This window comes from Hoplias malabaricus, chromosome 18 (assembly GCF_029633855.1).
Source record: "Hoplias malabaricus isolate fHopMal1 chromosome 18, fHopMal1.hap1, whole genome shotgun sequence".
Taxonomy (NCBI): Eukaryota; Metazoa; Chordata; class Actinopteri; order Characiformes; family Erythrinidae; genus Hoplias; species Hoplias malabaricus.
In genome coordinates, this window is record NC_089817.1 from 28,313,127 (window position 1) to 28,327,914 (window position 14,788).

Below are 14,788 nucleotides of genomic sequence, written 5' to 3' on the forward strand. Positions count from 1 at the left end.
TTTTTGTTCTGATTTTTCCCACCTATCGTTTTCACTCACCACACAATCTGACCAAAACGGGAAGGTGTAGGCCACGTTATGACACCTTTAATGCAACCTTTTTTTTTTTTTTATAAATCTGTCGATGTAGTAAGTTCAATACACTTGGAGCTCGGTCAGAACACATCCTGACGACTCTGTTGCATCAGATAACTGCTGCTGCTTACGTTTGCTCTGTCAACATACCTTCAAAACATAACTAGATTACTAACTGAATAAATAAATAAATTAATAAATAGCTTATTCATACATTTATTCATTATCTGTAACCCTTATCCAGTTCAGGGTCACGGTGGGTCCAGAGCCTACCTGGAATCATTGGGTGCAAGGCAGGAATACACCCTGGAGGGGGCGCCAGTCCTTCGCAGGGCAACACAGACACACACACATTCACTCACACACTCACACCTACGGACACTTTTGAGTCACCAATCCACCTACCAACGTGTGTTTTTGGACTATGGGAGGAAACCGGAGCACCCAGAGGAAACCCACACAGACACAGGAAGAACACACCACACTCCTCACAGACAATCACCTGGAGGAAACCCACGCACACACACAGAGAACACACCACACTCCTCACTGACAGTCACCCGGAGGAAACCCACGCAGACACAGGGAGAACACATCACACTCCTAACAGACAGTCACCCGGAGGAAACCCACGCAGACACAGGAAGAACACACCACAGTCCTCAGAGACAGTCACCCAGAGGAAACCCACACAAACACAGGGAGAACACACCACAGTCCTTTTGATACTTCACTGGATTCTTGAAGGTTCACTGATGGTATTCAGCATATGCCCAATGGCTTCTGCTATGAGAGCCTTCAGTGTCATCAAAGCTGTGTCTGGGAAGTTGAACAGTACTCTACAGAGAGAGATAATACTGGAGAATTCATTTAATGAATCTGCTGATGTTCAGACCATCACAGGACATCACACACTCACACGGGAGGACCGTTTCCCACATTCACCCTGTCACACAACGTCACAGAGACAAAATCCACCTACCAACATGTGCACAGGGAGAACACACATCACACTCCTCACAGACGGTGACCCTGGAGCTGTGTGGCAGTAATGACCTGCAGCAACACTTCATTTTTTAAATTCCATTTCATATGCCGTTTTTTAACCTCCCAAGTCCAGCCATTCACCAGTTTCCAAAAGATGTTAAATCCATGATCAACAAGTGTAGTGTTCAGCTTTGTCCAGGAGAGGGCGCTATTGACTTTACATCCATGCACTCACAGGCAGGTCTTATAATTGCCCCATTAGACTCCAGAGAGAGAGAGAGAGAGAAAACTACCAGAAACTTTCTGAGAGAATATCCGTCCGGCAGAGGTCGCTGCAGCAAACCCACCTGTTTTCAGCCAAACCGACATCTGCGCTTGGATTGGCTGGTAAGTCAATCAGGCAGCCAATCAGCACGCATCACTAGCCTATTATGTACATCAAACAATAATGGATAAATAAGAACATGGTCCACTAGGACAGTGTTTATAAACGTTCTTATAAAGAAACAGGGCCTTAAATTGACTGTTCCTCACCTGACACACACTAAGGCCATACTATGTATTTCTTATGAAATCATGGATATTTATAAATGTAATTTAGGGTATTGTTGTAAGGATTTGATGGTACGCAGCCACATTACTGAGGTAATGTACTGATGAATGCTACTTCAATGCCCCATTCTTCTGTCATACTTTAGCTGCAAGTGAATGTCAGGAAGCAGTGTCCACAAACCTCTGACTAAAAAGTTGCACTTTGTAGTTCTGTAAATACATATTGTTGTGCAGCTGTTGCTCTGCATACTTTGTCAGCCCACTTTCACCTATGCAGCAAAAGATGAGCTACTGTCTGTACCCCTATCCGCTCCCTGGGCGCCGTGGCTAGGGCTGTCGGGCACGTGCGCTCATTGCCCCCTAGTGTTCACTAGTATGTGTGTAATTGTGTGTTTCACTACACGGATTGGACCAACAACGTAGGTGTGCCTGAAAGCGTGGACAGTGAGTGGACACAGGGTTTAAAAACTCCAGCAGCACTGCTGTGTCTGATCCACTCAGGCCAGCGCAACACACACTAACACACCACCACCACGTCAGTGTCAGTGCAGCGCTGATCCATAATCTACCTGCTCCGCAGTGGTCCAATGGGGGTCAAAGTATTCAGAGCAACAGATTGACATAGTGGACCCTACATGGTAGTTGGAGATGATACAATGCGCATTGCATATAGAAACAAGGACGAGGTTTTAATGTTATGGCTGATGACTGTATAGGAAATGTCCATACCATGACCTGCTTTCGCTGAGCCAGTCTTAATAGAGGTGGGCGGGGTTTGTCTGAAAACGGGTGGGAAAACAAAACCGCTCTCCAAACCGGCGCTGCGTTCACCAACCGTCAAAGCGCAAAGCACCGAGGCAGAGGCGGTTGGAAAAGTGTTTAAAGCGCGTGGATTTATCTCTGTGTTTTTAAACAGCTCCCAGAAGCACAGCCTCGCCTCTAGCACGGTGAGTTCTGGACGGACATTTTGTTTGTGGTGCTCTCTTTTGAGCGCTGACATGTTTCTCTCAGGTGACAGGAGGCGACTCTGAGGGCAAAGAGGCTTAGAGAGAGATTTCTCAACGAGCTTTGGACTCCTGGCCTTTAATTACGCCTTCTAACTCGTTTTTTAAAATACCTTTTACCTCAGAAAATGCAAAAAGTGAACAAGGCACAGCGCTGTGTTTGTGGAACTACTTTTTTGAAAACCGTAAACCGTTCTGACACTCTATTGCTCGTGTGCAGATAGCCGTTAATACATTGGTTATCACGGTTCCTGGGGTGTTTTAGTGGATTAATTTAGTTTGAGATCAACAAAACCCGCTTTAAACATTTTCAGGAAGTGTGTATAGAGTCTGTGGACCTCTATGTGTTTTAAAGCTTTTTTTCTGAGGCGAATTAACAACGTTTCTCCTGTTGCTTTGTGTTTTCGATGCTTTTCTGACTCACTTTGCTCGACGCTGTACAAGTTGCTGTGATACAACATTAAACGTACAGACCACAAAGCGCGGACTACTTCCCCTTCTACCTGTTCTTAAAGGTGTCCCGCAGCCAACAGGAACGCGCCACGTCACGCAGTGGGCTCATAGTAGGCGTGTTCATGGGGGTATGGAGCAGAACAAGCTTCCACTGTTAACCTGGTGGGTTGGAGTATTGAGCTTAATTTAGCCAGATAACTTAAGCCCAACGTTGAGTAGGTCCAAAACTAAAAGCGCTGATAGACAGTTATCTGTTAACCCTGCTTTGCATTTCTCCTTTAGCCAGATCATTTAAGTTCAAACTTAATTATTGGACATATTTGACTTGTGGCTCATGTTATCTGGCTTAACATGTGGAACAGCCCCTCAGGATTTCTCAGATATCCAGATAACCTACCTCACAGGCGAGGATTGCCCAACAGACATATCCCACACTTCTTTTCGTTGGGATACGAACAAAGCCATCAGGTCGGTTCAATGTCAAATTGCCCATCCCAATAAAACCCACCTGCTCAGATTTCTCCAGAGTGTTTGTGATAGGAGTTTGCAATGTGTGTAGCACAAATGTAAATTCATTCGTTCATCTGCTGTAACCCCGTCATCGTGATCAGGGCCTCTGTTGGTCCAAAGCTCACCTTGAATCACAGGGTGCATGGTAGAGACACACCCTGGACAGGGTGCCACTCCATTGCAGGGCTCACACACTCATACCTGTGGACAACTTCACACACACACATACACATTGTCACTCACACACTCACAACCTATGGTGAAACAGGGAGAACACACCAAACTGTAGTGAGTGCAGTGACACCACCTGTCGCACCACCAATGAACCTACAAGCATCTGAATACATAGCATTTTATGTAACTTTGATAACGATAACATACTGGTAAATCTTAAAATAGTCTTTTGAATTATTTTTAAAATACATTTAAGCCCAAAATACAATGAGTACTGTCATAAACTAGGGTCTCTGGCATCAGGCAGTGTGTCTGTAACCAAGTGTCCCAATTTTCTTCCTCAAAACAGAAACACAGTAGACGTCCCAGCGCTGTTTTTTTTGCTAAAAGATGGATGTTGCAGTAAATATCACAGAAAACCAGCTCTGACCGTCTTTACCTGCATGGGAGAGCTCATCTCTTATTCTGCAAGACCAGCACCTCCAGGTTAGTGGAGCTTGACATCTACAGCCAAACATGTTCCATCTGATCAAGAAAGACAAGGATAAGGAGAAAGATGGGTCAAAGAAAGACAAGAAGGAGAAGAAGGATAAGAAAGAGAGGATGTCCCAGGACGAGCTGAAGAGTCTGGAGGAGATGGGGGTGAGACGGGGCTTTTTCAACCTTCACAGAGGTGGTTCCAAACGCGAGTCCAAAGGTAAGCTGGAGATCTCCAGCCCTATCCCCATCAAAGTGGTCAGCAACACAGAGCTTACCCTGACGGACGTGGACGCTGAAAGGTTTAATAACAGAAGCAGCGTGGTCCTGGATGCTGGGCGTGTAAGTGCTTCCAGCTCCAGCGATGACGTTAAAGGGGAGGCCATGCAGCAGGACGCCCAGAAGTCTACAGTCAAGGAGAAGCCTGTCAAGTTCGGGCATCTGGGCAAGCAGAATTCACAGGTGGGCCAGATCATGAAGCGCTTCTCTTTCTCTCAGAGGAGCAAAGAGGAGAGTCCTTCAGAAGGTTCGAATCCATCGGCACCCAACTCTGCCACCCCTTCTCCAAAAGTGGAGGCAAAGGTCTTTGGTCCACAGCCCAGGTGCATCTCAAATCGCCGTGCCCCTCTAAAGAAGGTCCAGATCCCCATGTTGGTGGAAAAGGATTTCCCGGCGGACTTGTGCTTGCCTGCGGTGATGCCTCCTCAGATTCCTGAACCCAGAGAGTTGGAGCTTCAGCGGCGTAACACGGGTGATTTTGGCTTCTCCCTGCGCAGGACCACCATGCTGGACCAGAAGCCAGACGGCTCAGCCTTCCGCAGAGTGGTTCACTTTGCAGAGCCGGGTGCGGGAAACAAGGATCTGGCTTTGGGCCTGTTCCCAGGAGACCGCCTGGTGGAGATCAATGGGATGAATGTGGAGAGTAAGAACAGGGACGAGATTGTGGAGATGATCCGACAGTCCGGAGATACAGTACGGCTGAAGGTGCAACCCATCCTGGAGCTTAGCGAGCTGAGCCACTGCTGGCTCAGGAACAGCACGGGGCTGCGGCGGGAGGCTAATGAGGTAAGCGCATTTGTACAATATTCGTTACCCTACACCTAGAGTGCTTGGACCTGGAGGTCTACGACTGTGACAAGTTCAAGTTTACTTGTTTTTTTGTTTCAAATCCTCTTGAAGATCTTAATTAACAGATTACAGGGGTTAGATTATGGGGAGGAACTAAAATCTTCTGAATGGTAAATGTCCAGCCGTGGCGTCTTGATCTAAACACCTGGTACTGTTAACAATTTGATGTTCTTGGCAACAAGAGAACTTGAAAGACTAGTCATCTAGTCAAACAGTATGAATGGGGAAGATACCCTTCAACATCATTTACGTCCCCCAGATGTTCAGAAAGGACCTGTATTACTTACCAAATTCATGTTTGTGTGCTCACTGGCAAAAGTGAGAGGTTGCTTTGTTCCATTGTGACATTCTTAAGACTTTGTGTGACATATGATTACAAGCTGTTGATGTTTCTGCTTCTTTCCCGCTAACATACCATTATTTTGTAGGAATCCTGAGAATCTCCTCCTCCTTTCACACATTTTGAAACTGCACTGAATGATGCTTTCCCTCTCTCTCTCTGCATTCTTCAGTTTCATCTTTACAACCGTCCTGTTGTTTTCAAATGAAAGCCATATAGCACGCTATCCTTTTTTTCTTGGTGTCAGTAATTGTAGGGGTAAGCTCCTCTGACACTGAGTATACTACAGTTCAGGAGGAACTATAAACACGGTTGTTCCAAGTGACAGAAGACGCACAGTTACAGTATCAGGAGTCGAGTTCCTGTGGCGGTATTTGAACAATCTTCTTTATCACTTGGAAAGGGAGATTTCAATTCGATAAAACAGAACTGAGTTAATCTGAAGTGGTTGCGTCCTAGAAATTCGAGGACTTGTATTAAGAACTGGGAACCACAAATAGGAACTGGGCTAAATATTGGTAAATAAAACAAGTGTGACATTTCTAAACTTATCCATTGCTTTGTGAAGGTATATCACTCCTAGTAAGGTGTGATTGTGAGCTTGTTGACTGTGTGTGCCAGACAAGGGGTAAAGCTAGCCCATAGATGTTATACTGTGTTTACCTCGAAAGTTGGATGTTGGAGTTGGGAATGACATCACACCTGAGCAGTCCACATTCCTGTTGAACATTCAGAGAACCCTATAACCCAGTTTTCATTGTTAGCTTGTTTCTAGTTAGCACGGTTAGTGATACCACATTTTCCAATATTTTACGCATCTAAACATCAAGGAAACTTGTCCAACTACAGCAGTTGTCTAGTACAGTGTGTACTAACAAATACAACAAGACACAAGTAGATAGAAGCAAAAATAACCTGTATGATACTACTGCTTTTACACACTGTAGCCAGTCTTAGATTCTGAACTTGGGGTTGGTGAAGTATTTGGAGTCATTCCAGTTGAAATTTCTCACTCGAAACTCAAAGATTCCTACATCCAAGTTCAAATGGAATGCAGCATAACATACGTTAGCATAGCTGAACGATCCAAAACAAGTTAGCGTTTTATTAGCTGCCGCTAGCTTATTTAGATTGTGTTACCGATTGTGCTCTAAATGTTACAGGAGGATGGATACATTTTCACTGGGGTGTACTGTGGCTAGCAGCAGATTCTGTCAGAATTATGTAAGAAGAGTTGAACATGCTGTCTTCAATCATATGTGTGTAACATGATCAAACCCGACCTAGCTATCATCCCAGTTGACATCTGAAGAAAGGCCTTTGTTAGTCACAATATCGTCAGTGTTGTGTTACAGTGGAGCAGCCCTGATCCACCTCAGGGACTTAACCCCGTCTCCACTATCCGCACACTTATACCCAGATGAGATGTCACTTCGGTGTGAACAAAGGAGCAGGTATGTGTGTGTGTATGAGAATGTGTGGTTGTGACATTTTACAAAAGAATGCACCTGTGTTTACCTCATGCTTGCTGAGTTATGTCACTTACAGTGTGGTATGTCTTTAGCAAGTCTGAAGGTGTGGGTAGCTTTGTTTTTTTCCTGGAATCAATAAAGAGCTTTTCATACTGGAGCTCCAGACCAATCCTGTTGACAGACCTCCTATATATAACACACTTAACACACAGCATTATTAGTCTTCACTGCTTCATTCCCCAGTTACGCTGTGACACATTTTCACACCGCTTGCTGGCCCAGTATTAACGGTGGCCCAGTTTGAATATGTGGGCTACAGTGCTGGATCGGCTGGTATACTCAGGTGGTCCAGAGCACGGTAACGAAATGAAAGGGAAACCAACGCCAAATGTGTAATTTAAGGCTGAAAGTGAATGTTTTTGTGACCTTGTGTTTGGAGGAAATGAAGTCCAAGGCCTTTGTGGAGAGTCAGATTGGAGAACAGCTCTGTTTACACATTTAAAATGGTCTCCCATGGGTTGTGTAACCTACACGGCTGTCAAGTAAATACAGACATAAAATACAGGTTATTCCTTTTTTTAGCTTCAGGAAATAGAAGTCAATGTATTCAATGGTAAAATACACAGAAGCCTTTACAACTACACAAACTAAACTATAAAATCCAATAGATTTCTTTTTTGACAGAGACAATATACAGAGTAGTATAGAGAGGATGGTAGCTTGGATAAGAGGCTTATTGCCGGCCAGACACGTGCTGTACAGATGATAGCATCTGGCCTCTTCGACCTCTCTTGTACAGCGACAGCGCTGAAGCCTCGGCCTGCCTCACGGAACCCCATCAGCTTGAGTTAATCAGGACATCAGTTTACAAGCCTCTGTAATTGGGACAAGCTCCGGCCGTGCTCCTTTAACAAGCTGAGCCGGGTGCGCGAAGTCCCAGATGTGACGAGCGAGAGCTGCGGCGAGGGGCTCTCGAACGCACTCATCAGAAGTGAAATGGAGGCTGGGGAGCTCAAGACTCTCTGGAGTGGATTACACGGGATGCTTCTCCGCTTGAAGGGCTGAGCAGAGCGGAAGGGAACGTGTTATTGAGTGTCCACTGTGTGACAGAATGTACGGAGTGTTCCAGGCCTCTTCTGACTGCTCTGTAAATAGGTTATGTGAGAAATCTCAATGGCGAAGTCTGTTTTCCAGGCGTTTTTTGAAGCGAGTGTTTCCTATCACATGGTGCATTTCACACAGACATGTCCACTGGGGCCTGAGGAGCCGAAGGAGGATCAGAAAGGCTTTTTAAGGCTCTGAAATTCATCCTCTACTTGAGCCAATAGCATCCCACAACTGGGGAAATGAATTGGATCTGTACGGATAAGAGTTCAATGAACATGTAGTTCTTGTTAATATTAATGAACGCTGACCTGTAGCTCGAACTCTGGGCTCAGCACTGCAGAAACCACACTGTGTAACTTCTGGAGGAAGGTAGGGAACCAGCCCCCACCCTCCTCCCTCCCTCTTGATTTCAGGACAGTGCTGTATAAGTCAGTCACACTTTGAAACTGTAGCCCAGGAGCCAAAATACGAGATCTTACCTAGTGTTCCTTTCAGTAAATGATAGTTGATAACGAATATTTACATCAGTACATGGACAATGTTTAGTTTTTTCATGCAGTTGAATGGTTGCCGTCTGTCACTGGGAGCTGTAGTCTACTCGAGCAGACAAGGTGTGGTGGCTGTGCTTTGTTAACAGCAGGAAGCTAAAGATTTGGTAATTGAGGGTTGTCAGGTTGTTTCACTCTGAAGTGGTTTGGTGCTGTACCTGTAAAGCCTGTCTATTGGGAGTGGAGCATGCCTTCTTTAGATAATGCTCTTTAGCCTCCAGCGAGATGCTGCGGTCTGTCTATTCATTAGTCTTGACTCTAGGTGTTATTTCCTGTTTATAATTACAAATCATCATCACACGTTCACACACGTGGACAATATCTCTCTCTCACACACACACACACACACACACACGTAGACAATTCTGATAATCAAAATGTACCGTTTTCATAAATCCCAGGTTCAGACGGACATATTCAGTGCTACAAATGTCATTCATTCTCTGTCTGTAACCCTTATCTGGGCGCAAGGTGGGAATACACCCTGGAGGGGCCGCCAGTTCTTCATAGGGCGACACACACTCACACATTTGTTCACACCTACAGACACTTTTGAGTCGCCAATCAACCTACCAACGTTTGTTTTGGGAGCGTGGGAGGAAACCGGAGCAGACACAGGGAGAACACACCACACTCCTCACAGACAGTCACCCGGAGGAAACCCACGCAGACACAGGGAGAACACACCACACTCCTTACAGGCAATCACACGGAGGAAACTCACGGAGACACAGAGAGAACACACCACACTCCTCACAGACAGTCACCCGGAGGAAACCCACGCAGACACAGGGAGAACACTCCTCACAGAGAGTCACCACACCACACTCCTCACAGACAGTCACCCGGAGGAAACCCACGCAGACACAAGGAGAACACACCACACTCCTCACAGACAGTCACCCGGAGGAAACCCACGCAGACACAAGGAGAACACACCACACTCCTCACAGACAGTCACCCGGAGGAAACCCACGCAGACACAAGGAGAACACACCACACTCCTCACAGACAGTCACCCGGAGGAAACCCACGCAGACACAAGGAGAACACACCACACTCCTCACAGACAGTCACCCGGAGGAAACCCACGCAGACACAGGGAGAACACACCACACTCCTCACAGACAGTCACCCGGAGGAAACCCACGCAGACACAGGGAGAACACACCACACTCCTCACAGACAGTCACCCGGAGGAAACCCACGCAGACACAAGGAGAACACACCACACTCCTCACAGACAGTCACCCGGAGCGGGACTCAAACCCATGACCACAGGTCCCTGGAACTATGTGACAGAGACACTACCTGCTGCGCCACTGTGCATGTTAGTGTATCCCTAGTCTGTAGCTGTTCTTTGCTGAATGGGCTGGAGGCCTTGTTTCCAGCCCTGATCCCGGGTCAGCGCACTTGTTCATCAGGCTTCACCTTCGAGATCTGGAGATGTGGTGGAATGCTTGGGCCTTGTTCAGCTGGCTGTCTTTCAGAGTTTAATTTTGTGTAGACAACACAGGTTCACATTGGTGTTCTCTTTGTGTGTGTGTGTGTGTGTGTGTGTGCTAAACAGTGATTGAAGTGATTTTGCTCCAGATATGCAATGCTAGTGAGTGTTAATCTTGCAGTGATGCAGGCCCAGCGTGTTGGGGGAGATTAGAAAAAGATGCGTGGAAAAGCAGCCCAGACAATAGAGATGAGCTGATCACAAGACAAGTTCAAACAGGAGGGCAAGGGCCATGCTAAACGCTATCGACTGGAAAACGTCACGGGAAACGTCACACGACTGTTCTAGGATGGAAGATAATGGGTATTGTCCACAGTGTCACAGCAGCTATGGTAGAAAACACTGTCATTCGAGTCTATGAACTTTATCATGACTGTGATATCATTGCCTATATTGAGACATTTGATATGCCCCTGAGATTATGAGATTATGCCTGATGGTTCCCTATAGAAAAGCCTCACGTCCTCAGGTCTGTCACTGTCCCAGATAGTTTGTCACAGGCACAGAGCGAAAGCACAAAAACGATAGCATTTGGGATTGACCTAGAAGCAGCCTTCCTATAAAAAGACCCAGAGATTTGTAAATCTAGATCATGCATCGCAGCTGCAGCGCTGTTCTATTTTGCGAAATGAGAGGCCTATGAACGTAGCAACACTCCATCCTTCCATCCATTGTCTGTAAGCACTTTTCCAGTCAAGGGTCGAGGTGGGTCCGGAGCCTACCCAAAATCACTGGGCGCAAGGTGGGAACACACAGACAGTCCTCACAGACAGTCACCCGGAGGGAACCCACACAGACACAGAGAGAACACACCACACTCCTCACAGACAGTCACCCGGAGGGAACCCACGCAGACACAGGGAGAACACACCACACTCCTCACAGACAGTCACCCAGAGGGAACCCACGCAGACACAGGGAGAACACACCACACTCCTCACAGACAGTCACCCGGAGGAAACCCACGCAGACACAGGGAGAACACACCACACCCCTCACAGAGTCACCCGGAGGAAACCCACGCAGACACAGGGAGAACACACCACACTCCTCACAGACAGTCACCTGTCTAGACAGACAGTCAACCAACGTCTAGGACTGAACTTTGGAGTTTTTGAAAGTAAGCTGTTAGTGTGGGTAGGAGTGAATCAGACACAGCAGTGCACAGCAGTTTTTAAACAATGTGCCCACTCACAAACTCCAGTAGCACAGCTGTGTCTGATCCACTCGTTGGATCGTTGGAGCAGGGGGAAACGGGGCAAACACGTATGCAGAGCAACAGGTGAATTGGGGTGGGTGGGGGAGTTCATAAGAGGGGAATTTACTCAGAAAGCAACCAATGAAACTGAACCATAGCTAATAGCATCTCAGGAATGTTTTGTTCCTGGTAAGAAATGTCCTTCAAACAAGAGGTAGGTGTTTAGTGTTTCTGTCCACCACACGTGTGCCTCACATGGCTGCCACATGCCGGGAGTTATGAAGGAACTAGACTTACAGGTTTCCACCTAAAACTTGGCTGTAATCAGGAAGGCCCCGCACATATTTAGGTGGAATTCTTCTTGCCCCGTCACACCCAGGTAAGACTTCCAGATCTGATCGTCATCTCAGTTCCTTTCAGTCAAGGTAGTGCCTGCCACTTATCTGCTGACTCTTATCACAATCCATCTGTGTTTGTGCTTGGTTTTTCTGTCGGTAACTTTGATGAAAGGGCTGTGGTTTGCGTGAAGAACGTCATTGTGTTATGTATACAGACTACACCTGCCCCGTGCTGCCGAAGGTGCCCCCGTTGTGGACACAGGTGTCCAGTTGTGCACACACTGAGCTCGTCTGATCTCCACAGAGAAGCCTGGAATGAAATGGGGACTTCTGGAGCAGCTGCACATGAGCTTAAGAGTATGCTCAGTGCAAAGTGATGATTTTGGGAGTCCAACGCCCAACACCTGACCTCAGCGCGGCTGTCTTTCTTCAGAGATATGAACCTGTACTGCTTCTCCTCCATGGGTTTATTACGTTAAGGTGCCCACCGCAGCCCTCCGGTGTCCTGTGGCTTCTCGGCTGTCATCACTGTGTCAGCGCCTCCATTGATTCAGCTCTGGATTAGATTAGATTATGTAATGGATAAGCTTGGCTGCGTCCCAATCACAGAACCCATGAAGTGTCTGTCTAGCTGGACGGGCGCCACCTTCTCCTCCGCTCCAGTCCAAGCCCCGCCCACTCCCCTTTTCCTCTTTCTCAATAGCGGTCATTCAGCTCTCCGACAGAGCTGGCTGTGGCTTTTCATCAGCTGTCAGTTTTGGGCCAGTGGTGGGTTGGAGCACTGAAGCCAAGCTGGACACTGACGGGCCAGTCCTCCGCTCTTTGCAGGAACAGGAAACGAGTCTGGCCTGGGTCAGCGTCCTAGTATTCGCCCAGGACAGGACGATGGCAGGGTCACTGAAAGCCCCCTGTGTGTTGGTGGAAGTAGCCCCAGGGTGAGGAACAGCTGCTGCTTCTTTGCCCATTTGGCTGGGGTTGGGGTTTGCAGGGTTGATGCCAGTTATTGTTGTTTATTTAACCCTTTGAACTCTGGAACCCTGTATTTGGCCCACATTTGTGTTCTTTACTCGCAAATATACATACACTGCAAGTCCAAAACCATATTGACACAGTTTATAATTACACTGTAAAAAAATTATTGTAAATTTTACAGTAAAATACAGGCAGCAGAGTTCCCAGGCATTTACCGTATTTTTTACAGGAACACTACTGTATTTCAAATTTACAGCATATTACTGTAATTGAGTAATACAATAATTTACTGTAAATACTGTGATTTACAATAAAATACTGGCAGCAGAGTTCCCAGGCATTTACTGTATTTTTACAGGAACACTACTGTATTTCAAATTTACAGCAAATTACTGTAATTGAATAATACAATAATTTACTGTAAATACTGCGATTTACAATAAAATACTGACAGCAGAGTTCCCAGGCATTTACCGTATTTTTACAGGAACACTACTGTATTTCAAATTTACAGCATATTACTGTAATTGAATAATACAATAATTTACTGTAAATACTGCGATTTACAATAAAATACTGACAGCAGAGTTCCCAGGCATTTACCGTATTTTTACAGGAACACCACTGGATTTCAAATTTACAGCATATTACTGTAATTGAAAAATACAATAATTTACTGTAAATACTGTGATTTACAGTAAAATACTGACAGCAGAGTTCCCAGGCATTTACCGTATTTTTACAGGAACACCACTGGATTTCAAATTTACAGCATATTACTGTAATTGAATAATACAATAATTTACTGTAAATACTGTGATTTACAGTAAAATACAGGCAGCAGAGTTCCCAGGCATTTACTGTATTTTTACAGGAACACTACTGTATTTCAAATTTACAGCATATTACTGTAATTGAGTAATACAATAATTTACTGTAAATACTGCGATTTACAATAAAATACTGACAGCAGAGTTCCCAGGCATTTACCGTATTTTTACAGGAACACCACTGGATTTCAAATTTACAGCACATTACTGTAATTGAATAATACAATAATTTACTGTAAATACTGCGATTTACAATAAAATACTGACAGCAGAGTTCCCAGGCATTTACCGTATTTTTACAGGAACACCACTGGATTTCAAATTTACAGCATATTACTGTAATTGAATAATACAATAATTTACTGTAAATACTGTGATTTACAGTAAAATACAGGCAGCAGAGTTCCCAGGCATTTACTGTATTTTTACAGGAACACTACTGTATTTCAAATTTACAGCATATTACTGTAATTGAGTAATACAATAATTTACTGTAAATACTGTGATTTACAATAAAATACTGGCAGCAGAGTTCCCAGGCATTTACTGTATTTTTACAGGAACACTACTGTATTTCAAATTTACAGCATATTACTGTAATTGAATAATACAATAATTTACTGTATTTTTACAGGAACACTACTGTATTTCAAATTTACAGCATATTACTGTAATTGAATAATACAATAATTTACCGTATTTTTACAGGAACACTACGGTATTTCAAATTTACAGCATATTACTCTAATGGAATAATACAATAATTTACTGTAAATACTGTGATTTACAGTAAAATACTGGCTCGCTGTAAATTTACAGCAATTTTTTACAGTGTAGTCAATTCAGCTGAGTTAAGGTAAGGTGTAACCACAGTGGACACAGAATAAAATCACAGGCCCACAGCCTGCAGTCACCCAATAGATCATAAACCCCTAGGCACTGGGTGGTGCAGCAGTGAATCTGTAGTTTCTGGAATGATGGAAGATGATCTGTAGTTTCTATCAGGACCATTGTAGATAAATCAGTATATTTAAAAATATATATATTATTTTTTTTCTTTAATTGCCCTGTTTAATCTTAATTTAAATCTGACTGGTTATATTATACATATATATGTTT

The 14,788-nt window shown here is 44.9% G+C and overlaps 1 protein-coding gene across 1 annotated transcript in view; it reads left to right on the plus strand.

Moving 5' to 3' along the window:
* The first annotated feature begins 2,428 nt into the window (after positions 1–2,428).
* The window catches only part of LOC136674319 (unconventional myosin-XVIIIa-like), a 93,979-nt gene continuing 81,619 nt past the window's right edge, over positions 2,429–14,788 (plus strand). The window contains exons 1-2 of the mRNA XM_066650251.1: positions 2,429–2,561; positions 4,105–5,297. Of these exons, the coding sequence (XP_066506348.1) occupies positions 4,272–5,297 (1,026 nt within the window). The 5' untranslated portion in view covers positions 2,429–2,561; positions 4,105–4,271. The remainder of the gene's footprint in view (positions 2,562–4,104; positions 5,298–14,788) is intronic.